This window comes from Sebastes umbrosus, chromosome 6 (assembly GCF_015220745.1).
Source record: "Sebastes umbrosus isolate fSebUmb1 chromosome 6, fSebUmb1.pri, whole genome shotgun sequence".
NCBI lineage: Eukaryota > Metazoa > Chordata > Actinopteri > Perciformes > Sebastidae > Sebastes > Sebastes umbrosus.
This window is the reverse complement of record NC_051274.1, coordinates 9417482-9443222: the sequence shown is the minus strand read 5'-3', so window position 1 is coordinate 9443222 and position 25741 is coordinate 9417482. Positions and strand designations below refer to the sequence as shown.

General features: G+C 40.2%; 2 protein-coding genes across 8 annotated transcripts in view; both read right to left on the bottom strand.

The window, feature by feature from the left end:
* Positions 1-487: 487 nt before the first annotated feature.
* Positions 488-9428, bottom strand: LOC119490132 (protein-L-isoaspartate O-methyltransferase domain-containing protein 2). Its single transcript, XM_037773346.1, has 7 exons — positions 9271-9428; positions 7198-7358; positions 6823-6973; positions 4994-5096; positions 4723-4894; positions 3487-3610; positions 488-3333 (listed from the first exon to the last, which is right to left on the bottom strand). The coding sequence occupies exons 2-7, from the start codon at positions 7351-7353 to the stop codon at positions 2777-2779; spliced, it is 1263 nt and encodes a 420-aa protein (XP_037629274.1). The 5' UTR covers positions 7354-7358; positions 9271-9428; the 3' UTR covers positions 488-2776.
* Positions 9429-14623: 5195 nt separating this feature from the next.
* Positions 14624-25741, bottom strand: part of myt1b (myelin transcription factor 1b) — a 119364-nt gene continuing 108246 nt past the window's right edge. For 4 of the 7 annotated variants that reach the window (XM_037773706.1, XM_037773707.1, XM_037773712.1 and 1 more), the window contains 8 exons: positions 25254-25322; positions 24690-24752; positions 24284-24364; positions 23406-23627; positions 22314-22399; positions 21765-21868; positions 20127-20270; positions 14624-19963 (listed from right to left, as the gene is read on the bottom strand). In XM_037773706.1, the coding sequence (XP_037629634.1) occupies positions 19820-19963; positions 20127-20270; positions 21765-21868; positions 22314-22399; positions 23406-23627; positions 24284-24364; positions 24690-24752; positions 25254-25322 (913 nt within the window). In that variant the 3' untranslated portion in view covers positions 14624-19819. The remainder of the gene's footprint in view (positions 19964-20126; positions 20271-21764; positions 21869-22313; positions 22400-23405; positions 23628-24283; positions 24365-24689; positions 24753-25253; positions 25323-25741) is intronic. The other 3 variants (XM_037773705.1, XM_037773710.1, XM_037773711.1) reach the window with 3 other exon arrangements.

Below are 25741 nucleotides of genomic sequence, written 5' to 3'. Positions count from 1 at the left end.
CAGGTGATGACATTCACATACACTGCAACAGGAAATAAACTGGGACACATTTAGAATGTTTACATTTAAAATTGTGTCAAGGGTCTAAATATTGTATATTCGTGACATCACGAATGGGCAGAAATCCTGACAGCTTGTTTCAAATGCAGAGTTTCTGAATACGGGCTCTGTGTTTTTCCCTGTGGATTGAGTGTTTCGATACTTTCACAGTATTTATATAGCACTTAAGCCTGCTTTATAATAAGAAAACATGAAAATCTCACCTTTTTATAATATGGGACCTTTAATAGAGACAAACCCATGCAGATTGTTGAAAGTTTAATTAAACTGTAAATTAATATCTCCACTGTTTGGTAGAGACTTATATTTTTAAAACAGTATTTCCTGTGTTTATAAACCAAGATGTAAGACATTATTTCTAAGGCACTGATACTGTGAAAGGCAGCCGCTGTCTTAGCTAATCAAATTATTTCATTTGCAACTGGACTCTTGTTTAATGGACTTTATTAACAGCAGTTAATAATACAGCTCAATTTTAAAAACAAGCAAATTCATTCTCACTAAAACTTAATATTAAGTGCAAAAGAAACCCTCCCCTCCCCTCCCCCAAAAAACCCATCATGATCATATACATTCAGCAGAGAATCACAAATGCACGACAACCAAACATGAATGGAGCTCATGTTGAGTAAAGGAATGGTGTACATACAGTACTCAAAGGCAGATCCAGCAGCAGTAGAAATGGTAGATTGGCCTAACAGTGATGCATGACATTACACTCAGAAGGGATGGGAGTCACCTGGCCTGATAAGGACCTGCTTTTTGGACGCAATCCTCCCATTCAGTGTTGAATAGATTACCAATATGAGCTGCACATATTCAAATTCCTCCTATTATTGTGATCACATCCATATTGTATCTAATTAAGTGTATTTACTGATGGAGGGTGTGTATGTATTGCCTTGTGCAAAGATCACTTTGCTATTCATCACAGACATTCTTCAGATACAAACTTTCCAATGGGAGAAATCTAAAGCTTTACACGCTAACTAATACATAAACAACCACGAATGCCATTTCAGTGGTAGTGGAGCATTTTTTTTTTAAATGAAAAAAAAAAAATCAACAAATTGTTTTTCTTCAGATACGTGACTTGCTGATGATCTACTGTTTCCTCTCAACAATTTAGTCCATGCAACGCAAGTTTGGCACAGAGGGGAGCAGAAAGTTTGGTACAAAAGCCAAAAGTACAAAGGAAAAAATGCTCCACCTAACTAACTACAACAGAAAAGTGTGATAAAAGACACTTCTTCTACTTATCAAAGTATCTTCATGGTTTTTTTTATGATTCACAAAACATACAATTTCATATGTACACACCACTTCAAGTCTCATACAATTCAAAAATCAAAATATTACAAGACCATAAAAAGAAACAAAACATGACAGCACGGTGAAAGAAAACTTGCACACTGTCAATCATCAAAAACATTAGTTAATGTGTTTTTATCATGCTGGTTTATTTATGCAAATTGGAATATTAGTAAGTATGTGATCTTTTTATGGTCATTCTCTTTTGGTTAAGAGAATATATAATGGGATGTAGAGAGAAACACTGAGACTGCCCTTTGGATACACATGTATGGATTTAGGTCAGTTTCATCTCCATATGACAAAGTCAGGAGACAAAGATAGACTTTAATTCATATAATGAAATATATGCATAGAAAAGGGGGAAACTCAACCTTCTATTAAATCAAATAGTCTCCTAGAAATGATGAGCAACCATTGGCCTTGGAAACGCAGATCATTTAAGTTAAATTACTTAACTTGGACTGAGGGCTCAAAACAAAGCTCCACTTTTATTGGGAAATCAGTGGAAATAATCACAACCGCCACACCATCTTGGTCACTAGCTGTAGCTACAATATCACTGAATATGATATAGTGAAAGAGAAACTGTAACTCATTGAATCATCAAATAAACAGTTGAGCTTTTGTGTCTTCCTTTCTAAAACTGCACCTTCCCCATTAGTTTAGAATACACACCACCATATGCGGACAAACTAGCTTCCACACGACTTTTTACAATCAATGTATGATCTCTAACTTGGGGCACAGCTGTAATTAGTGGATAGAAAAAGCTGGGGCACTCCTATTACCTTCTGGTCTATGTATGGGTAAGCTTCTCTCTGCTTGCTGCTACAGTGTCTGAACTCTGGTGATGTCTGATCTGCCACTAAACAATGATGGTTCTCTTTCTCAGCACCACTAGGTTGCCTTTTTACAAGCTGTGAATTCTCAGGCAACTGTTAAGCTGTTGTTGGGCAAGGCTTGATCGGCATGTCAGATATACAGAGCGGCAGAGCAAATTGATCCAACTGTGTATGTGTTATGTACCTGTATCTATTTTTTGCACCTCAATGGAGACACAAAGTTTACATCAGTGACTTGTTGTCTGAAACATTGCCCCCCCGCCCTCCCCCTCCACTGGACAAATTGAATTGACTCTTTACAGTGTCAGGAAATGAATCAAGTAAAGAACAGTGGGGGAAGGCCAAAAAGAGGGAGTGGGAAAGAGAATGGATGATGGAGAAAATGAGAGCAAGGTGAGCGAGAAAGATCCACGGTGGAGCTGGGGGTCAGTAAGGTAGGTGGCATGTTGTCCTGCCTTGTACGGGTGGTGGTGGGGTTGTAACAAGATATTCGGCCTCTGCTGGGCCGTTGCTTTCAGCTCTGGGCTCTGACTCAGGACCTGGCTGTGGCTTCAGCGCGCTCATTTCTCTCTGTAGTACAGCAGGTACATCTTCAGAGGCTCGGGCAGCGGCAGGCCCAGTATCCTCTCTCTAAGGACGTTCACGGCCGGCTGGGGTCGGAGCAGCTCCCCGGTCTCCTTTTCCTCCTCCTCCTCCTGCTCCTCCTCTTCGTCTTCCTCTTCCACCGTCTCCTCCTCTTCCACCACCCCTCCTGGTCCTCTCCCCGCCCTCCTGCTCGCTCTTATCTGCCGCCTCGCCTCCCTCTCTCCGGCCTCCTCCTCGTCCTCCGGTATTCCTCCCTGGTTGTCGTTGCTGTCCAGAGGAGCGGGGCCGATACCGCTGCTGGCCACCACCTGACGCGTGGCCAGGACGAGGGCGTTGCAGTGACGCCGGTGGACGCGTCTGCGTTTGAAGCGAGGGCCGTACTTATGGAGCCCGGCCACTGCCAGACCCCTGCCTACGCTGAACGAGGAACCTCGGCCGCGTGATTGGCTGTCTCCTCCGTCTGTGGTCACTCTGAGGGTGTGGCGGATGCAGATACGAGCCAGCTCCTGTAACGTCCGTACCTCATACTTGGCTGTATAATTGAGAACCATGAGAAAACAGGGTGGAAAGGAAAATCGGGGAGGGAAAGATAACAAAATTGAAAAATTAGACACATACTATTTGTATCAATATTCATATTTAGTTGCAATTTTTAAATTTAAATAACGGTCAAAGTGTGACTCACGTAGTGGGACAGTCTTGGGTTTGCGAGTTGTGCTGTGTTTAGGCAGCATCAGAGGAGCGAAGGACACAGAAATGATCTTTTTGGTCTCCCAGCTGTTCGTTCCTGTGCGGGTGATCTTGGTCAGCTGCAGAAAATACAACAGGATGTCATCACACTCTTTGTTAGTGGTTGTGAAGCATACAATAATATCTAGTGAGATTTTTTGGTAGATAGTGGAAGGAAGCTCTGGTTTACATCCAGAAACTACACACTCTACTATGTTTTCTGTAAAAAAACTTTCCTAGCGCTAACGCAAACTCTCACTCTGTACCGACAAGTCCGCTCTGCGCTGGAGGTTTCAGGTTTCTTTGCCGGTGTTGTGTCCAAAACTGTTTCCCTGTCTACGTGTAGCAATTTGCGTATTAGACAGCGATTGGCTGTTTCAAATTTGTGATGTACCAAATCTAGCTCGCACAGGGTACGTTTGAATCTCAGATTTTAGGGACGTGCATAGACATCTCCCCCTTCAGGAGAGTGAAAAACAATGTGAAAACACCTCTCTAGTGACAAACTTTGCACAGATACAAGTCAGTATAGTCAAGGTCGGACATTTTAGTGGACATAAACATAAGAAACACATTTTTGTGGAGGGGATCTCAGTATTTTTCAACAATTATAACTTCTCCTATATATGTATATTATTATTCAAACAATACATACATACTAATTTATATTTAATACTTCTCATTATGCATATACGTATACATTCATGTTTACATTCAGTTTATTCATTTGCAATACTGTCTACCACAAATTTATATTAATTTATTTCATATTTTATTTATGTATATATTTGAATTTGCACTATTTTATGTCTTAGATTCTCATTTTGCATTTACTTGTGTGATTTCATTTGTTTATTATACATATTTAATGAGCATTGTTGGAGGGATTAATTGATATATTGATTGAACATTCTTGATTGAGGGAGCCTGAGATCCAAGATTTTCATGGTCAATGACTGCTTCTGATAATAAAGAACTTGAAACTTGAATACTTTGTGTTTACAGAGCAGCCTCCACTCAGGAGTTATAGTTGCTGTCAAATAATAAACATATATATCTGCTTACAAATACATTACTGTGTGTAATAAATAATTTATTCAATGTATATATATACAGCTTATAAATGCTAAATAGGGGGATGAGTTGCCTAATATGCAGATACTATCCTGAGTTTCTCTGTCATAACACCAACCTTTTCCTCAAGAGGCATCACCAGGATGCCCCCCACCTTGAGCAGGTTCTTCATGTAGTCCTCGTGCTCCTTCTGCACCCCCGCCCCACAGTACACCCTGTCATACTGACGGCTCTCTGGAGGAATCTCCAGGCAGTTACCCACGACAAAGGACGGCTCACAGAATTCAAATCTAAAGAGAGACACAGGCGTAATGGAAAACAATATACACAAGAGTAAAAAAAAATACATTGAAAAACAATAAAATGACGTGGCACATTTGGACACCTACTTGTCAAAGCTGTCGCTGGTTTTGATGAAGGACTCGAGCTTCTGGTAGGCATAATCAATCACATCTGGATGCAACTCTATTCCATGATTCACTCCAAATGGTCCTGGAACAGTTAGCACACCACAGTTCACAGTTTGAAATTATTCACATTTACATGGACACAAAGTTGTGTTTTTAATACCATTAGGACGTTAGGTTCAACAACAAACTCAAGAGTATGTTGTGCGTGATTTTGCTCTTAGTCTTTCAGAAAATGTGACATACTGTGACTTAACCTGCATTCCTATAGGCCAGTCAGAACATCAATACACCTTAAAGGGACCGTGTCTAGGATTTGGCGGCATCTAGTGGTGTGGTTGCAAGTTGCAACCAACTGAGTACCCCTCCGCTCACTCCTCCCTTTCCAAGACTGTGGTAACATGAGCTGCAGAGTGAAATAAACATAGTAATGCCGTTGTCCTCACTCAGAGGCCATCCATACCATAATAACACAAGTTTAGGAGCAACACGGCGGCTGGTGGTACCATGGTTTTGCACTCTGCGGCTCACGTTAACGCAGTTTCAAAAGCGTGCTGGAGAACTACGGTGGCCTTCAGGTGATGTAAAAACATGAAAGTCTCTCTCTAGAGCCAAAGTTTGGTTTGTCCGTTCTGGGCTAATGTAGAAACATGGCGCAGCAACATGGTGGACTCTGTGAAGAGGACCCGCTCCCTATGTAGATATGAAGGACTCATTCTAAGCTAACGAAAGATGATTCTTAGTTTCAGGTGATTACACACTAAGAATGAAAACATATTTTAAGTGATATATTCCATTTCTGCTAATAAATCCCTGGAAATGCTACACAATGTTAATCACATTTCTTTAAATGGGACCTGCGTAGTTATAAACTGTGTTTATATTAAGAAACTTGTGCAGTTATGGTTTTCCCACTTGAGAAATTTTATATTTCACACATTTTACTTTTTGAAAGTGCTGAGAAATTAACTTGTGCTTTTGTCCCTTCACGATTAGAATATTATAATTCATTACTCTACCACAAATAATTCATCACTTGACACGACTGTCTGTCAGAGTCTCACTCCACTCGACCATAAAATATGCAGGTTGGGCAGCGAGCCGGCAACCATTTGTTTTGAAGTGGATGCAATGGAACGGGGAGGGAGAGTGTGACATCTAGTGGCTGAAAGTTATTGATGTTATCAATTGTACCTTTAAAGTCTTTCAGGTCTACTGGATGTTCCCAGAGCTCCACGTAAAATCAAAGCCTACAGGTGGATACCAGGGTGGAGGCGGAGCTTAAGAAATGCCAAGTGGACAGCAGCAGCGGCACCGGCGAACTTGAGTTGACGATCTGAACTAGCTTGCAGGCTCTGCTTCATTATTGGCAATAGTCATATAAATACTGGCAAATCTTGTGTTGTTTTAACTTTTTTCTAATAAAAATCATTCGATACAGGCATATTACCAGCGTTGGACTATCATTTTCTTGGTTGTGGTTAAGCCAGCAAGCCAGATTTTCCTGTTTTTCAAACAAGTTTAATTTACAGTCATCACTAAGTAACAGAACAATTGGGTAAATAGGGATTTGATGTCCAATCATGTCACACATTGCTAAGGTTATTTTATCCCAAAACTGTCACATTCCCAAACCATGTGTAAGAAAGTTCCAATTTCTTCCTTTTATGTCTCTTAAAGGAAAGTATAGATTGTATAAGTTGACAAAGCATGAAGAATGTGAACCAGTATCTTTCAGTTCACACGTACACATGTTTACCAGAACAATAATAAAGACACACCATGCTGAATCGCTGCAGTTAACCACATACCCAATATGAGGCCGACCATGGTGCTGAGGTAGCCCGTCCCACTGCCGAGGTTGAGGAAGGAGAGGCCAGGGTGGAGATCCAGAGCCTCCATCACCTCAGAGTAGATACACGGAGCAGACAGGTGGATCTTTCCATGCCGCCATGCCAAGTCCTATAACAACAGCAATAGTATACCTTAACCAGCTTTTCTTATATCGTTCAGCCTATCAAACTCTACAAATGTGCCCTTAAAAACATGATAAATATCCAGTGACTAATAACAACAACAACAACAACAACAACAACAAATCTTTTCATCCAAACACTGTCATCATGTATGCTGTGAATTTCTTTGGACCCTATTTGGGTGATTTCATAGACTTTCATTTTGCTCACCTTGTAAGCATTATCCCGGTATTCATCCAGGTAATAGTCAGCCCGGTCGATAGCTCGAAAAGCCCGCTCCACCAGGTCTGAGCGGATGTAGTAAGCCTCCTTCAGGTTGTCAATCAAGTCGTCATTGTCCTCACCGGCACTTACAGCTCCACCCATGTTGACTGAGGACAAAAAGAAACAGCTGGTGGTTTACTATCCAAAATGACCATATGACAAGTAAGCATTGCTACACACTAATTATCAAACCCTGTCATCTGGATTAGTGAGGGAAACAATCCCATTCTCTTCACACTTCTATACTTGTGCACTCTCAAACTTGCTGTTTACGCCACTTAATTAATCAATTCATCGATTAGTGGAAATATAATATGCCAAACATTCGCTGGTCCAAGCTTCTCAAATGTAGAGGATGTGCTGTTTTTCTTAGTAAATTAAATACCTTTAGGTTTTGCACTTTTGGCTTTACAAAAAAAACACTATAAAGACATCGCCTTGGACTCTGAGAAATAGTAATCTGCAGGTTTTTTTTAATATTTCTTTGTCATTTCAAAGACTAAATGATAAATTGAGAAAGAAAGAATTGTTAGCTGCTGCCCTAACATTTCTACACAACTCCTTCAACCATCATATTCATAAATCATTTTCTTTAAGTTTGTCCTTTTAGCGATAACTTCAGTATAAAGTTATAAACTCCTAGACAATCACAACTTGTCAACACGTGTCTAATTTGACAGGAAAAAGTAGTGGTTATTGATTCAAAATACATCCACCAATAAGCTCTGATACTTGCACAAATAGGCCTGACCCCACCAAATTTAGAGGCCTATAAAGGAAGCTTTTGGCAGCAGAATACAGCTGTAGGTGTGAATGCTGCGGCCGGTGTTCAAAACAACACCGGAGGGCAATGCCAAAGGACAAGAGATCACAGGGATGCACTGGCTGCCAAATGGTGCCCATAGTCATGAGGCTATAAAAGAACAAAGGGGCCGTGTGCATTTCCATATTACTGGACCTCCTGGCTTTGATAAGTTGAGATGAAGAGGATGTTTTTCAGGCACAGAATCAATAAAAGGAACAAAACAGCAGTTGTTGCATCAAAATGAATACAGGGAAGTGAATACAGGATGAGATGTTTGGTCCTGTGAGTATGATCATAATACTAGGACTAGGACTAGGACTAGTACACACCAAAAACTGACATATTTTCAGGTGGAATTTCATTCATTCTCACTGTGCAATATCATTTCCACTTGTGCAATTTTGTTAATAGTCTGTTTATTGTCAATATACTGCTCCTATTTTTATACTTCCTTCTATTTAAATGGTTCATATTTTGTTACAATTTGTTTAGCTCTTTTTTTTTACTGTGTTAGCTGATGCATCTTGTTTTTTTGTGCTATCCCCTTTGCTACTGTACACTGCAAATTAGACTAATAAAGGAATATCTTATCTTAACTTATAAACTGCTTCTTTTTTGTGGATGTCAGCACACACGAGCACAAGTGGGCGCTGTAACCCATTCTGTACCAAACTAAGTGGTTTAGTAGGCTAGTAGAGTACACACTTCCTGCTAAAAACACTGACATTTAAGCTTCGCAATTCATTTAGCTGATGCAATAAACTAGCTATCGCGTCCATTCTTTCATTTACATCCGTCAGAAGTCACGCCACGACCTGTAACTCCAGCAGGTCTCATTTCACCGCAGACATCCACATCCAGCCTCCTGCACACGTTGTTGCGGGTTGCTATATTTGCGCCACTCAGGTGATCCCACAAACACACGAATAAACACCCCAAATTCAAGCGCTGTTAGTCTAAAAACCGTGTGGTGCAGACCACACAGACTAGATATTACAGCTGTAGCAGACTGTCATGCAGCGGCAAGGTCAACACAGACAGAAATAACCGCATTCATTGTCCTCGCTGCTGGAGGAGAAGAAGAAAAGCTCCAGACAGGAATGCTAACTGCTGCTGCTTGGTGGTAGAAACAGACCGCTGCCTCTCTCTCTCTCTCTCTCTCTCTCTGAGCCTCCATGTTGTTGGACCTCTGGTAGCTCTGTCTAACGCAATACCTCGTGGGAATGCCGCCTGGTTATTCTCTGTCTTTAGCTGGAGCTCCTTGTGTTCAGCCTTTTGTTGTTGTTGAGGATCCAGCCAGAAACACACCACTGTTGGATGTAAACATTCGGCCAGCTGACGCTCTGACGTCAGACGTAATACAGCCTACGCAACATAACGGCCGGAGAAGAAAGAGGAGGAGGAGGAGGAGTAAGGCCTACTGTGTGCTCTCAGAGAGGCTCAGAGGAGCACACATATTTAAAACTATTAACTACTGAGCAACGGTAGGCTGTTTACAACAACAACACCTTTCTAGGGAGTTGGGGGGACAAACGAGGACGGTCTGCAGGACAGATACTAATGCACACAGTGCACTTTAGACTAAGCCACTGGAGTTACCCTGCATTATACTCATTTTAACAGTCTCTTCTGCACTATATTCACTTTTTTAATAGTCCTGTTTCACAGCTGTTACCCTGCACTATATTCGGTTTTAACAGTTTCCTTCATCTCCTTGTATTTTTATATCTGGTATATTTCTTTGTACTTTGTACTACTAACTTTTTTACTGCCTTTTTACTAACATGTTTTGCACTATGGAACTGTGATGCTGGAAACTTGAATTTCCCCTCGGGTTCAATAAAGTTACTATCTATCTATCTATCTATCTATCTATCTATCTATATCACAACGGCAGGTTTGTCTGTCTGTCCTGTCTCTGTATGTCTGTACTGAGCTCTAATTAGCTTGTGTCATTTGGTCTTAAAGGTCCCATATTATAAAAAAGTGAGATTTTCACATTTTTTTATTATAAAGCAGGCTTAAGTCCTATATAAATACTGTGAAAGTATCAAAACACTCAATCCACAGGGAAATACACATAGCCCGTATTCAGAAACTGTTAAATAATTTGATTAGCTAAGACAGCGGCTGCCTTTCACAGTATTAGTGCCTTAGAAATAATGTCTTACATCTTGGTTTATAAACAGAGGAAATACTGTTTTCAAATATAAGTCTCTACCAAACAGTGGAGATATTAATTTACAGTTTAATTAAACTTTCAACAATCTGCATGGATTTGTCTCTATTAAAGGTCCCATATTATAAACAAGTGAGATTTTCATGTTTTTTTATTATAAAGCAGGCTTAAGTCCTATATAAATACTGTGAAAGTATCTAAACGCTCAATCCACAGGGAAATACACACAGCCCGTATTCAGAAACTGCATTTGAAACAAGCTGTCAGGATTTCTGCCTATTCGTGATGTCACAAATATACAATATTTAGACGCTTGACACAGTTTTAAACGTAAACATTCTAAATGTGTTTATTTCCTGGTTGCAGTGTATGTGAATGTCATCAGCTGACAGGAAGTAAACATGGACCCAAGCTGTTGCCTAGCAACGCAATTCTGTTGCAATTCTGTTGCAATTCTGTCAAAATGCGCTAAAACAGAGCGTTTCGGACAGAGGATAAATACAGGCATATTCAGGTCGACAGTATGAGGAAAATAAAGTTTTTTTTTAACATTAAAGCATGTAAACATGTTCTCGTAGAAACACAAAATACAAGTATGAACCTGAAAATGAGCATAATATGGGACCTTTAAATTAATTAATTGAATTGAATAAGCTTTGGTTGTCACTGTGTATTGTTCAAATGGGCCTTCACTAGGTTAATAGGCCTGTTCAGAGAGAGAGCGTTCCTATTGGCTGTGGTCCGGCTGGTGGGTGGTGCTTGGTATTTTCTCAACCTTATCTCAACATGGCAGCTGGGTCACAAACTTTCTCATTTTATAGCTAAACCGTGCACTACAAGATGATTCTGAAAACATTTGAGGAGAGAAATAGGCATTACAGCAACAGAATATAGATTCATGTTTGATCAGCACTGCCTAGTTTGACCGTTTGGTCGGAGTTCGCGAGTGATTGACAGCTGGCTCTCATAGACAGCAGATGGACAGGAGACATCAGATCAGCTCTGACTGCTTGTTTTCCTCCGGTCTGTGAAATCTTGCAGATGCCGTTAGGAGCACCGGAGGACACAGAGGCACCTGATTTTTTTCAGGTTACCTGTTTCATGTACTACTGTCACAATATAGCGACCGTTTTATAAAATACCCTTTTTTTAATCATATTTGCTCCAATCTCGCCTACTTCAGCTTTAAAGAAGTTTCTTTCAAAATGTTGCACCGCATATATACAGCAAAAAAGACATTGGAGAGATTTAGAATTGATATTGAGTATTCTTGTACTTTCTGTGAATTAGAAGAAGAAACAATATGTCATTTGTTTTATCACTGTATGTATACCAGAATATTTTTGGTGGATGTTGAACATTATTTAAGAAAGAAAACTGGGCAAACAATTCAATTTCAGGAAAAGGACATTCTTATTTGTTTTGAAGGTTATGAGAAGGACAAAGATTTTATGTTCTTTGTACAGTTGATTCTATTTTGGGGGAAATTCCACATTCACAAGAAGAGATGGTCAGACTCCAAACCCAGTTTTGAACATTTTTATCAAGAACGAAGGCAGTATGGCACCACAATTAAAAACATTAAGAATAAGAAGGCAACCAGAACCAGCTATGTGTTTGATAAATTTCTTATGGACAGATGAGAATTTATTTTGATTTTGTATTTTTTGTCTCTATATAGATGTATATCTCTTTACTGTTTATTATATATTTTTTATTTACTTATGTATTTGATTTTTTTCTACTTTTTTTATTGTACCCCTGGCATGAACAGTTTTGAATGTACATATTGTTATGGTACTTATATTTTGTTAATAAAAAAAATAATTTAATATAAAAAAAAGTAACTAAGTAGGGGAGACTGGGGACGGTTGCAACAAGTCTTATTCCTCCAATCAGAATCATACTACAGTGATGACACTCATACTGCACATGCTCAGTTAGTTAATAACACCTTAACACCTAATTAAATAACACCTATATAACATTTCTGTTTGAATGGTTATGAAATGGGCTGCACGGTGGTGCAGTGGTTAGCACTGTTGCTTCACAGGAAGAGGGTCGCAGGTTTGAAGGACAATCTGTGTGGACTTTCCATGTTCTCCCCTTGTTAGCGTGGGTTTTCTCCGGTTTCCTCCCACAGTCCAAAGACATGCAGGTTAGGTTAATTGTTGACTCTAAACTGCCCGTAGGTGTGAATGTAAGCGTGAATGGTTGTCTGACTCTATGTGTCAGCCCTGTGATAGTCTGGAGACCTGTCCAGGGTGTACCCCGCCTTCAAAAAGTCAGCTACACAATGATTGTGCTACATGTTTATGTTGATGAACATGTCTGAGATGTACAATTCAATAGAAGATTGGTGTAAAGGATGCATCAGTGGATCAGTGGAAGATATATGTACTGAAACATTTGGATTCTATGTGAAAGCAACAAGAAATGTATGTACTGCTGTGAGAAAAAGAAGTATGTATTTGATCATTTCACACAGTGTTTTGAGATTATCATTCAAGGATTGTGCCAAAGTAACAAGCGGCAAAAATATAAAGAGCTGCAGAGAGTCATAAAGTTCTTTGATAAACACTCATTGTTAGTGAGTCTGCACAACATGCTGATTCACTAAATGGTCCAGCAGATGTCAGTGCTGTTCAACATACAAACTACATGTAACTGCATATTAACAGCACACTGAAGTCCCCCATTTTGTTCACCAGTCAGGAGTGCCTGTGTTATGTGAGTGCCTGGCCACGTACACTGTGTGTCAATACATAAAACATACAGCATACTTCAGTTACTTATTCACAAGCCCTGATGTTATTGCAATGCAAGATTCATAGTTTCTCTCTTATATAAAAAATATACACACGTTTTGTTATATTTGTGAGGACCTTCATAATGGATAATAATGACAAGTGCATTTCACAGCCCCTTAAAGGACCAGCGTGTAGGATTCCGTGGCATCTAGCTGTGAGGTTGCAGATTAAAACAGCTAAATACCCCTCTGCTCACCCTTCCCTTTCCAAGCGTGTAGAAGAACCTATACGGTGGCCTTCAAGTGCATTCGCGCCACTAAATTCAAGCTGCCACTTCAAAGTAAAAGCGTGAATGGCTCTCTCTCTAGAGCTAGTGTTTTGCCCAATCCCAGTGCCCCCCCTTAAGGCCTCAAGCCCTGAACCCTCAGGGACTTGACTGATGTCACCTGGTAGATGGTTGAGAGTGAGAGGCTGCAAGGTCTTCAAATGGTATAAATATAAATGGGACAGCACTTTGCGGTGACATATCACATTACCGTTTTTATTTCACTGTATTTCACTGCCTATTTGAACGTCTTCCAGGCTCTTGACACGAGAGGTAACTGTCAAAAAATCTATTTACTCTATTTTATTTACAAAATTAAAAGAACTGATTGATGAATAAACCAGGAGAGTAATATAGTCTAATGCATGCATTCCTCAGATTTAAATATGCCTGGCTGAACACTCATGTGCCATCCTTCTTGTTTATTGTTTCTTTTTTTACGCCTCCAGGCTTCCCCTGGTAACCGCGGTAACCCTGTGTTTACTGTCACAATTGTGAGTAATTCCCTCAGGCAAAGTCTGCAGATATGGGGACTTACGGAAAGTGTTCAAAAAGGGGCTTGAAATGTCTTCGAGAGAGCCCTCAGACCTTGATGATTTGACAGTGGGACAGCCCGAAACGCGCCTTAAAGTCTGTGAGTGGGGACATTGGGATTGGGCCTTTGGTTTGTCTGTTCTGGGCTACTGTAGAAACATGGCGGTGCAACATGGCGGCAAGCCCCCAGGAAGAGCGCCGGGCTTTGAAGCAAATTTTTGCAGTGGACAAACGCTGTAATTACAACTTCGGTGTCCGTCACGTGATGCCAATGGGCCCAAAAATATGTTTTCCCATAGACTTACATTGGGAAAGAGACGTCTGTAAATCAATGGATATTTTTTATTTTTAGGTAAATCAACTTCCCAGTATGAACACTCTAATAGTCCTGATTTAAATCATTAGGTCCTCAAAGATGGAAAATGCACTAATAGCTGAATCCAGAGTTATTTCCCTTCCTCCGTTCATGTGAATTTATACATCCGTGCGTGGAGGACTCCCTGAAGGGGACCCGCTCCCATATGAAGCTAACGAAGACACAACAATTCTTAGTTTCAGGTGATTATACACTAATGAAAACATAGTTATGAATACTATATTCCATTTCTGTCAATAAATCCCACTAAATCCTACACACTGGTCCTTTAACCTAAGACTAATTCTAACTTTAAAGCCAAGTCTTTATCCTCAAACAGCCCTTCCCAAAGTAAGGACTGGCCAAAATGTCCTCACACTCCCAAGGTCAAATTGGTCGTCACAAAGAAAGACGACAAGAGTCCTACTTGTCTATGATTCTTTATTTGTGTTTTTCATAGAGAACATTTAAAATGGTTCATACCCCCACAATAACTGACATCACTTCTCTGGTTTATAACACTGACACAGGAACAGGGGAACATGTACACAAGTACACAAACACACAGTCACAAATTCGGCCCATCTACAGTGTTTTACTTCCCAAAAACAAAAAAAAAACAAAAAACAAAAAACATCATGAGACCCCGAGGACACACAGCCAAGGCCTGTCCCACTTTACAAAATGGTGCAGTAGTAAAGGAACGACCACATCTACAAAAGTAACAAAAATGACCATACAATCTATCGTTGTGGAAGTGCTTGTAATTTTGGAAGTTTTGTACTTTTTTAAAAGGATATCAATATCAATGCCTAGAAAATCACCAGTAAAAATAGCTCATCTCTGTAAAAATGTGCTAGCAGGACAACCCTTGGCTGTGGTGTTTTTTTTTCTTCTTTGTCACAAACTTTTTTTTTTTTTTTTGCCATTTTTAAACTTCGTCTTCAATACAACAACAATAACACTGTTTCTTCTTAATACAAATATGTACAGAGACTTCCACTTGTTTCAAAATAACGCCCTGCACACTGATGCATTATCTAGGGATGATGATGACGATGATGATGATGATGATGATGATGATCTTCAGATTCCTTCACAGAAACTGTCCATGCAGTTTGGTACCTGAATCGACAGAATGAGATCACAGTTTCTTTAGCCTAACAGAAGCTTGTTCTTTTGAATCTCTGTCACGAAATGGCCTCTACCTGCATGTAAAAGACACATTTATTTTATTTCCCTATACATAGTAACCCCCCCCGCCCCCAGTTCCCCAGTTCCCCGACAGCATTGGGTAAGAGATCTAGATCCAGACAGAATGTTTTCAGCACTATTTGAACCAGGTTTGCCAAGTGTAAACATACCATATCTTGAAATGAGTGGAGTGAGAAAGGCACACATGATAAGACCGCACGGCTTGTAACTACAGCAGGGGCAGGGTGGGGGGGAAGGGGAATGGGAGGGGAGGGAGGGGGGGGCTTTTGGTTTTGCTCAGCTTGATGAAAAGTGCCACTCAACTAGACATCTCTATCTTATGAGTCATTTTCTACGTAGCGTGTGCGTCAAAGTGTGACCACTTTGCTCTCGACAAGCTCACGTCTATCTGTACCTAACACGAAATGCAAAGGTGTGCCCTCCTCCTCACCTATCCCTCCCCCTCTTAAACACAGCTGGATTTTGGTCTTGGCTGGTTTTCCTGAAAGTGTCATCATGTTAAATTCGTTTTCATTCCAGGTGCTTTAGGGAAACTGGACCCTGACCAGTTTTTTGTATTATTTATCTGCTATTTAGAATAATAAAACTCCATCACTCAGTACTCTTCTGTAAATAAGAAAACATACAGTGCGTGGGCGCAGAACCATCCGAAGGCTGCATTTGCTTCAATTTTTTGTTGAAAAAATGCAATGCTTTCATGGCCTCAGTGTTATTCATTTACATACCTCCGCAGACAATTTCATCAAGCAGTTTAAAAGGGGTCATGCCATATCAAATAAGTTAGGAGAATATTCACAGTCTTTAACACTCTTGGGTAGTATTCTCGTGCATTTCAAGAGAGGAAGAATATACTACTTTGTTAACCAAATGCATCAAAATGATCTTTCCTGAGGAAAGGTTACGCAAGACATGAGGAGGGGGGGGGGGGGGTCGGGTGGGGAGGGGGGGAGTTTAAAAGTCATAAAACGCTTCGACATTCTTTTGAGTGATGGACACATATTTATGCAACAAACGCCTCCTCCTAAAACAAGGGGGAGATTGTGTAGCCTGGCAAATCAATTTCCCACTCCCACACACTCATCTCATTTCACAGGAGGCCTTGATCCAGCCGCTGCCATCGCCTCTAGCCTCAGCTGACTGGCTGACCTATGGCATTGCTCTGTTCTGCTTTAGCAGCTCTTTCCCGGGTCACCTGAGAACCAAACTCTGCTTCCTGTCAATCTCTTTTGGTTTTTTTGTTTGGAAAAGAAAGCACAGCTTCCTTTTTAATACATTTCCGAGCTTTGACGGCACGGGCTGAACCCCCCCCCCACCCTGGAATCAAAGTCACGTGTCTATCCGACATATCGTACAGGTCGTTTTCTATGGGAAACAACAACAAACGGGTGTGACAATGCTTTGCAATGCGTCCCCCAGTAGGGGTGAATACTTGCTATTGCTCGTGATCTATTGGGGTTCTTACAAGTCGAGACTCAAATGCTGGCATTTTCAACGGTTATTCAGAAAGTGCACAAAGGAGTTTTCATTCTACATTGGCTAAGAGCACATTTACAACATGCCTTTGACATCAGAGTTACACAAGGGTATCATACTGTTACACCACAGTAGCTGCAACAGATCACTCAAAGGCAGGTTACACTAAAGTCTCCTACTTGCTTGTTTCAACATCAGAGAGAATGGGCTCATAGCAAGCAGGCCTTACTAGTAACAATACAATAACTGCACAATGTTGCCAAACACTATGTGCAGAACATTATTCAGAGGCATCATCTTCTTCTTTTTTTTTTTTTTTTAACTATACATGAACTCACATGACACTTAGGAACAAAGAGCCAACCATCTAGTTTCAAATTGACAGTTATTTCTCAGATTCAGTAGTACAACATACAGTAGATGTTTCAGACATTTCTGGATCAAGGACAGACAAATACAGGAAATGGGGAGAAAAAAAGGAAAACCTATGAAAACACTTCATTGTACTGTATCATCAACAATGCCTTCAGTTTGAGCGAATGGTATGTTTAAAGCCACAGTTGAGCAGGTCTTAGTGATATTAAATAAGGTGTAACTGCCTCCTATTGATAACGACCCCCTCACATTCTCCTCTAGACAGCGAGTGATCCTTTGTTAAGGTAATACAAGAGAAGAAGAAGAGCAAGTCAACAATTACACTGGAAAAATATATGTATGTTTATATTCATATATATAGCATCTTTAAAATCTATTTATACAGAATGTATATATAGTGTACTAATGGCCATCTTGGCAGAGAAATAAAGGCATCTGAAACAATCACCACTCTCTTGATGCCGTGGTCTTCCCGGGACCAGACATTACGTTACATTGCAGAAATGCGAAGAATCAGGAAAGAAAGTTATTTCTTTTTTTTTTTTTTTTTTTTAGTGGCACTTTGTGCATCAAAAAATTAAAATCTAGAGTAAGGCTACAAGGGTGTGTATGTTTATCTGATAGAAGTTTGTCAAAGGAGGCCATCCTACAGTATCCTCGACGGTTGGATATGTTGCTGTGTGTGTGTGTGTGTGTATGTGTGTGTGTGTTTTAGACCCATACATCCAGCCTGAACCACTGCTGGAATAGAGCTCTATATATGTACCATTGTGCTGATGAAAATAATACATAAGAAAAAATAATCAAAAGCATTACTTAAGCATCTATGGTACATTACAGAGAGGTTTTGGGTGAGCCAGTGCTGGCCGCTACAAAGCGCTTGGGAGAGGTAACATTTTTAAAAATAACTTTTCCTGGTTTTCTTTAACCTGACAAACGCAAACACACAGAGACCAGATAGCAACAGAACAGCGGTCGCTTTTGTTGGGTTCTTTTTTTGTCTTTACAATCAGCTGCTGGTATGTCTAGGTATAAGCCTAAGTAATCAAACAGTATTTGTATTGATGTTGTTTCTTTATTTAAATATTAGCAGTGGATCTTTAAGACTACTCAGACTCAACGGTCACATCACGCAAATAAATAACAAAATAAATATACAGCCATATCAGTCAATTTCTTTCATATTAAATAAATAATAAATACATACTTTCTTTCTTTTCTCAGCAGTGGGTTTCTGAATGTAGCAGTAACAGAAAGAACATAAAACAAAAAAAGGAGAAAAACAACAACAATCCCAAAAGATAACTTTTTTTTTTGTAAAATTATCAAAAGATTTTGTCAGTTATAAAACATCTGCACTTAAAAAGTTTTTTTTTTAAAAAGTACTCAAAACAAAATATGCCTCGTCAGTTATCTATATAGATTCTTAAAATATTGACGTGAGACATCTGCAAATCGCTTTGACCATGATAATCAGTAAGGATGCTTTTGTTGTGTGTTACAAAACAAAGTTAATAAATAGATTGCTTCAAATAAATAAACCTCAATAACATAAATGGCAATAAGTTACAATTTAAAAGTTCACAAGTTTAAATAATTCATATATAACAATAATTATTGTACCACAAAACTATTCATTGAAATTAAGTGCAATTCCTATGTTGATAAATACTATTGATATGACTAACTGAATTTGAGATGTGTGCACACTATTACTATTATCATTTCAGTTAAAAAAAAAAAAAAAAAAAAGGAATAAAAGGATTTATCTGCTGCTTTTTAAAATCATGATATCAGCTGTCCCATGAAAAAACAACCTACACTGTTCCTGGATCTGTCTCATGACCTTGCTTGAAGATTTCTTTTCCTCCGCTAAACTGAGTCAACATTGCACTGTTGACATCTTTGCCGCAGTAATACCACAAAGCAAACACAAATTCAGTGTAGTGCATGCTTCATATTGCCGGGGTCTGCGTGGTCATGAATCAGACGGCATCTGGAGCCGGCCAACACACACACTCGCCACAGCGTGTGTGTATACGGGACGCCACTGAGGGGCTTCACGTTCAAATCATTTGTGTCCTCCTCTTCATGTCGCCAAAAGCAATCCCGTGTTCCTCCATGTTTCAGTTGATAAACGTGGAAAAACTGATCAACAGTGAAACCCCTCTCCAAAAACAGTTAAGGACACAAAAGAGACAACAGGTAAACATACAGCGTATTAAACCCCCAGATACAGTTTTCTAGTAACAGTAGTCTTCTTTTCCATCCATTCTGACTGAAGGATCCGTTTCCTCCTAATCCCAGCAGCAGCATGGTGTGGATTTTGGTCCGCGTCACTTCACTTCTAACAGAGTGCTCCCTGGGTTGATTTTTTTTTTTAAGTTGCCGTTTATTTAAATAACCTGAATTCCCTTTTTGTTTTTGAATCATATTTCAATATATTGTAGAGTATTTCAACATCTCTCCTTCATCTCCACCTCCGTCACGCTCCTGCGCTTCAGGACAGTTTGCATTCTGCGCGTGTGTGTGTGTGTGTGTGTATGTGTGTCGAGCCTCAGACTTTGATGCCTTTCACAGCTTTGTTGATGCTCTCCAGCAGAGCTTTGTTCTCGGGGCTCTGGAAGCAGTCCTTGTTGGTGTACATGTCGGTCAGGGTGCTCACGTAGCTGTCGAAGTTCTGCTCGGTGATTGGCTCCTGCTGTGGTACAAACAACAACCAATCGCAACTGAGAAGAGCAGGGAAACAGACGGCTATATGTGCCAGTCAACACACGAGATTCACCTCGAAAACAAAAAAAACAATGAATCAATCTAAAGGTGTGTGTGTGAAAGCGGGTCAACAACCCTGGACAACAACTCACCATGTGTGGCAGGCGTATATTAGCCAGGCTGCGGATGAGGGCGCGGCTGAGACCAGACAGCTCCATGAACAGAGCCTCGTTCTGCTCCTCGATCATCTTGTTCTCGTGCTCGATGCTCTTCAGGTTCATCTCCATGGATGAGATCTGCAACACACAGCAGCAGGATTTACAACGCTATTACTTTAGGCATAAAGTCGTAATATGTCTTTTATCTATATATAATAATATTTGAAGATATTTAAAGAGGGAGTCTGGTGATATTCTATATGTTTCCTATTGTCAACTACTTCTATGAAAATCCCCAAACCAACAATGAATTGATCACACTAAGTAGCATTCTAAGTATTGAGTGAGTATCCAAAGCCTGATATCTCTTCTTCCTCTGTGCCATAGAGCTCCACTGTTACACTGTTACACTGGCTGACATGTCCCACTCTTGTTTATTTTAGACTAAATCACATAAACCGCCCTGACCTCAAGTGCAACTTGTTTACATTTTATTTATTACATCTACCCTACCTATTTTACAAGTGCAATTACCTCTGTTTACAAACATTTATTTATATATTTTATACTCTAGTGTATCACTTCTGTTTATACTTATTTATTACATCTACTTTACCTGTTTTATATTGCCTTATAACTGTGTGTGTGTTTTACCTGTTATATGTTTTATCTGTCTCGTTTAGTCTTGTCAAGTAATTGTTTTAAAGCACTGACCAGATGTGGCAACTGTGAATCTCGTTGTATTTAATACAATGACAATAAAGCTTTCTATTCTATTCTGCTGTAAATACTCACTAGAGCAACAAGTGTGGATTAATCCGCCACTGAAAATAGTCCCTGGCAAAAGCACAAATGATTTCCTCCAGTTTGAGTAATGTTTGCTTAAACCTAGAGCTATTTTAGGAAATAATTTACCTTTTTTTAAAAAAAAGAATTAAACAATATATCCGTCACAGATTTATACAGATTTACATCTTCCGGGCTGAGAGTCACAGCCAAGCTGGGGTATGAAGATATGAAATCATATTGAGGATGCAGCCCCTGTTGTTTCTGCTCTTTTCACAAGATTTCTTGACAAACAAAATATATATATATAAAAATATATAGAATATCACCTGCCTTGTGCTTTAAAGGGGACATATCATGCTGGTCTACCGCTGCCTCCATCAGTTAGTTTGTTTGTGTTACTGTGTGACTTTGGATAATTCAGATTCACCAAAGTCACACTATAACACAAACAAACTAACCGATGGAGGCAGCGGTAGACCAGCAACTCCCGTGTTCTGTGAGGTGAAATTACTGTTTTTCTCAAAAGAATCTGTTAGCTTTGTAGAGAGCATACATAACGGCTTCAGTTCCCTGTCGGAAAGGGCTGTCTGACAGCAAGGTAAAGTGGTGAAAATATTCTAAATATAGCTTTAACTGATATTGATTATTTTAGGTGGCTAAAATGCATTTAGCTGCTGCCCCCGTCCACAGCAGTACATTGCTTTGCTCCTGTGCTGCTACTCCTGCTGTCTGTTTATCCAAACTCCCTATTTGGTAAAACACATGAGCTCTTCTGTCCTGTAAGAACTCATCACCGGTTCAGTGATTTATAGGTTAAAATGAAACCAAAATAGAAACACACACCTGAGTCTGCAGGTTGACCATGTCAGCCTCCATTTCATTGTTGGATTCGTTGAGGTCGTTAATCTCTTTGTTAAGCTGCTGGATGTCCTCATCGTTGTCCAAAACTAAAGAAGAGCCAGATGTGTTAGAATATGAAGAATAATGTCTGGTCTGTATATGTTTCAGTTACCCTATGCATTTTTGCCATGTTATATATATCTATCTTTGCTATTTTGGGATAAAGAGTATATCAGTTTTGTTAAAATGATGTTGTGAGTTTCCTAACATGTGCCTGGACTTCCATAGCCAACTAAACATTTTCATGCTATAACTAAAGAATTTGTTCCTGTATTGACTGGCCACATGTAAGACACATTTTTAGTTTTACTTTTGACATAATTTTCCTTTTTTTGTCAAGACACATGCACTCACTGTGTAGTTAGGAGAACTCTAGAAAACAATGGGTATGGTTTTTGCACACACAGATATACCCTTACACACACACACACGTATAGACACAGGCCCGCATACAAATTGATTCATAGATATATATTTTTTTTTTCATCTTACCATCACTGGCTCTGAACTTGGTGCTCAGGTAGTCGGGAACTTGGCCCTTCTTCTTGGCAAACAAGGCTCTGGGGCATCCTGAGAGGCTGGAGACACAAGTGACAGAGAGATATATGTTCAAGCCCAACATCCACTTTCAACCAGAAATATGTCAAATTAAGGAAACAGGAAGCCATAAGAATGTTGTTGGGAAATACACTTAGAATTGATTGATAACACTGTCATATTTGTACATTGACTATGACACTAGAGCCAGTAGGCAGTTAGCTTAGCTTAGCATAATGACTGGAAACAGCTAGCCTGGCTCTGTCCATAGTTCAAAAATACACTTAAAGACACCTCTAAAGCTCAGTCATTAACATGTTCTTGGATGGATGCAGTGACTTCCTGGAGTCTCGTTGTAACGTAAAACCCTGGGTTGTTATTTTTTTTTTTTCTGTTTCTGCCAAATGAAAAACGAGAAAACTAGATACAACAATTAAGTTAATTATTGAGCTTTAGGTTGGTATCGATATCTCATCGAACTCTCGGCAACAAAGTGAATACGAATTCCCAAAATGTTTAGCTGCTTCTTTAAAGGTGCATTGTGTAGGATATAGCTGTGAGGTTGCAGATTGCAACCAACTGAAGCTTCTCCAGTGTGAAAAGTGTGTAAGAGAACTTCGGTGTACTCGAAAACCCGAAAATACCAAAACGTGAATGTCCCTCTCTAGAGCCAGTGTTTAGTTTTCCCGTTCTGGGCTACTGTAGAAACATGGAGGCTTAACTCTGTGAAGAGGACCCGCTCCCTATGGAGATATAAGCGGCTCATTCTAAGCTAACGAAAACACAACAATTCTTATTTTCAGGTGATTATACACTAAAGAAAACATACTTATTAATATTATATTCCATTTCTGCCAATAGATCCCCCCCTAAATGCTACACACTGTTCCTTTAAGTAAACATGTTTAAAACCAGAACATTACTTTCTTTGCATCAAGTTGTCTCCCTGTCAAACCAAGTCTAAATTCACACTACTACCTTCTCATCTGGGGAGCCAAAAACAAAGGCCAACAACAGACACTTATAGTAAGTCTGCCTGCAGCTTACCTGCGGTGTGTGAGGAAGCTTCCGTTGGCATGTCCGGAGCCGTCACAACCTGGGGTGGGACAAGTAGGCCCCTCTGTCTTGAAGGCCTTCCAGTTGAAGGGCGTGCCATTCAGGAGACCCTCCTTCTGTCTGCGGGCCGCCAGCGGACACCCGTAGGCGCTGCGGTGTGTGGCGTACTTCCCACTGATGTGACCCAAACTGTCGCAGCCCGGCACTGGGCATCTGCAGGGAGCAGAGGAAAGGACGGAAACAAGAAGAAGAAAAAACGAGGAGAGTTGTGCAGCAGGAGAGGAAGAAGAAGAAGAAGAAGAAGAAGTGTTGAAGCGAGGCAGCAGGGAAAGAGATAAAGAGAGTGAGAAGGCACAAGGGTTAGACGAGGAGAATGCAAACATATAAACTGTAGAGAAAGTTGAGAATATTACAATAAAGATTCCAGTTATATACTTTCTCTACTGGGCCAAATTCATTCATTCTTACATCTGGGTTTGACATATTATTTATGCAATGAATAATAATATTGATGCAAAAGCTATTAAGGTTCAGTCAACATGCTGTTAAATTAACTGTTTTGTGTGCAAATGCAATATGAAGCCGATGTATTTCTTATGTATTGACAATCTACTCTACGATACTCTACCATGAACTACATTCAGAGTCAGTATCTGCAGTAAGTGTATTTTCCCATCAGTAAGTGCCTGATTGTTTGATTCAATTTTGGGGGCAGGTCACTACCTCTGCATATGATTCACAGTGACTTTCCTCTCTCTCTCTCTTTCTCTCTCTCTTTCTCTCTCTCTCTCTCTCTCTTTTTATTGCATTTTACTTTTACCGTCAGTCTCACTAAAAGCAGACATTATGGCTTTCTGAGCGGTACGAACTTTAAAAGCTCGGAGTCCTCCTGGTTGTCCTTGGTAGGAGTTTTAATTCCACTTTTCTTGGCACGCGGGCACCCAGAGATACTGAAAACAGAAAGTATGGAGTTGATAACATAGGGTTGAAAAAAGGTCTGGTGAAGTGATTGCTTGTTAAAGGGAGAGCACATTATACGGAAAAATAATTTTACAGAGGTTGATCAACCAAATTACAAACCAAATCAACTCAAAACGCCCAATATGGCCGAAAATAGGTGTGGAAATGTGTGAGTATGTGATCCCTGTCTAATTCTACCATGAACTGTCACTAGGCCTCTCTGACTGACTGTATGTGTGTGTGTGTATGTGTGTAGGTGTGTCCATGTGTGTGTATGCATTTTTTGTGTGTGCATTTGTGTTTTTTGTTTGTTACCTTCTGTGGGAGGCGTAGTTTCCTGTGATGTGACCTGAGCCGTCACATCCTGGGGTGGGGCATCTGGGGGAGGGCAGAGCAATGGTTCAAATTTAATATACAAGGTTAGCAGAAAAAACAACAACAGTGTAGATGTTTCAGAGTGAAAATGGCATTATGCAGATGAGCGAAATGGTCTGCTTATTCATTTTGCTCTTTTTCTTATTCGCTCTTGTGAGCAATGTCTGTTTTAAATTCAGTCTTTTCAGGCTTTGTGCCATTCAAACACGTCTTGTATCTGTCTATAGCGGGTTGTGAAAAGCCTTAAAGAGCTGTGTAGGCTACGGTATTACTATTACATTTCCCATTTACATGAACTGATTGAAGTGAAAACAAGCGTAGTCCAAGCCAGAAAAAAAACGCCATGACAGATGCAGCAGCAGCAGCAGCAGCAGAAGAGGCAGCGGCAGGCAACAAAAGATAAGTTAACGTCAGCAGAATAAAGCACGGTGGCGTTGGACGGTGTCAGTAGCAGTGCATTGAAGTGGCAGTGAAAAAGGCAGTGAAGGTGTAGAGCAGACATACTTGAGTTCAGGGGTGTGGGCCGCCATGAGGGACCGAAGGCTCTTATCAGCGAGAGGACACCCAGACAGACTGAGAGAGAAAGGAGAGCGAAGGACAGGCAGAAGGAGAGAAGGACGAAAAAAAGGGGGACGAGGAAAGCGGGTGTGAGGGGATTGAAAGGAGAGAGGAGAAAGACGTGAGCAAAAGGGAAATCAAGAATGCAAGGCATACCAAGGTCATTTAGGAAGAAGAGGACAGACGGCAAGAAGTAAATTACTGATGCATATCAAAGTCAATGACCGTCTTTGCTTCCCGGGCTCACGCTACATTATTGCCTCTGGCATGTCAGGATCAAATACAATATTTGAATTAGTCGCGGTGCGCCCACTTTGGACTCAGGTGCAGAGTGGGCGGCAGAAGAGCCTCAGCAGAGCTAACATTTCATGTATAAGACTTTATACATAGAGAGCACTAGCATGCTGTATCACTCAAATAAGTCTGCAATGGTG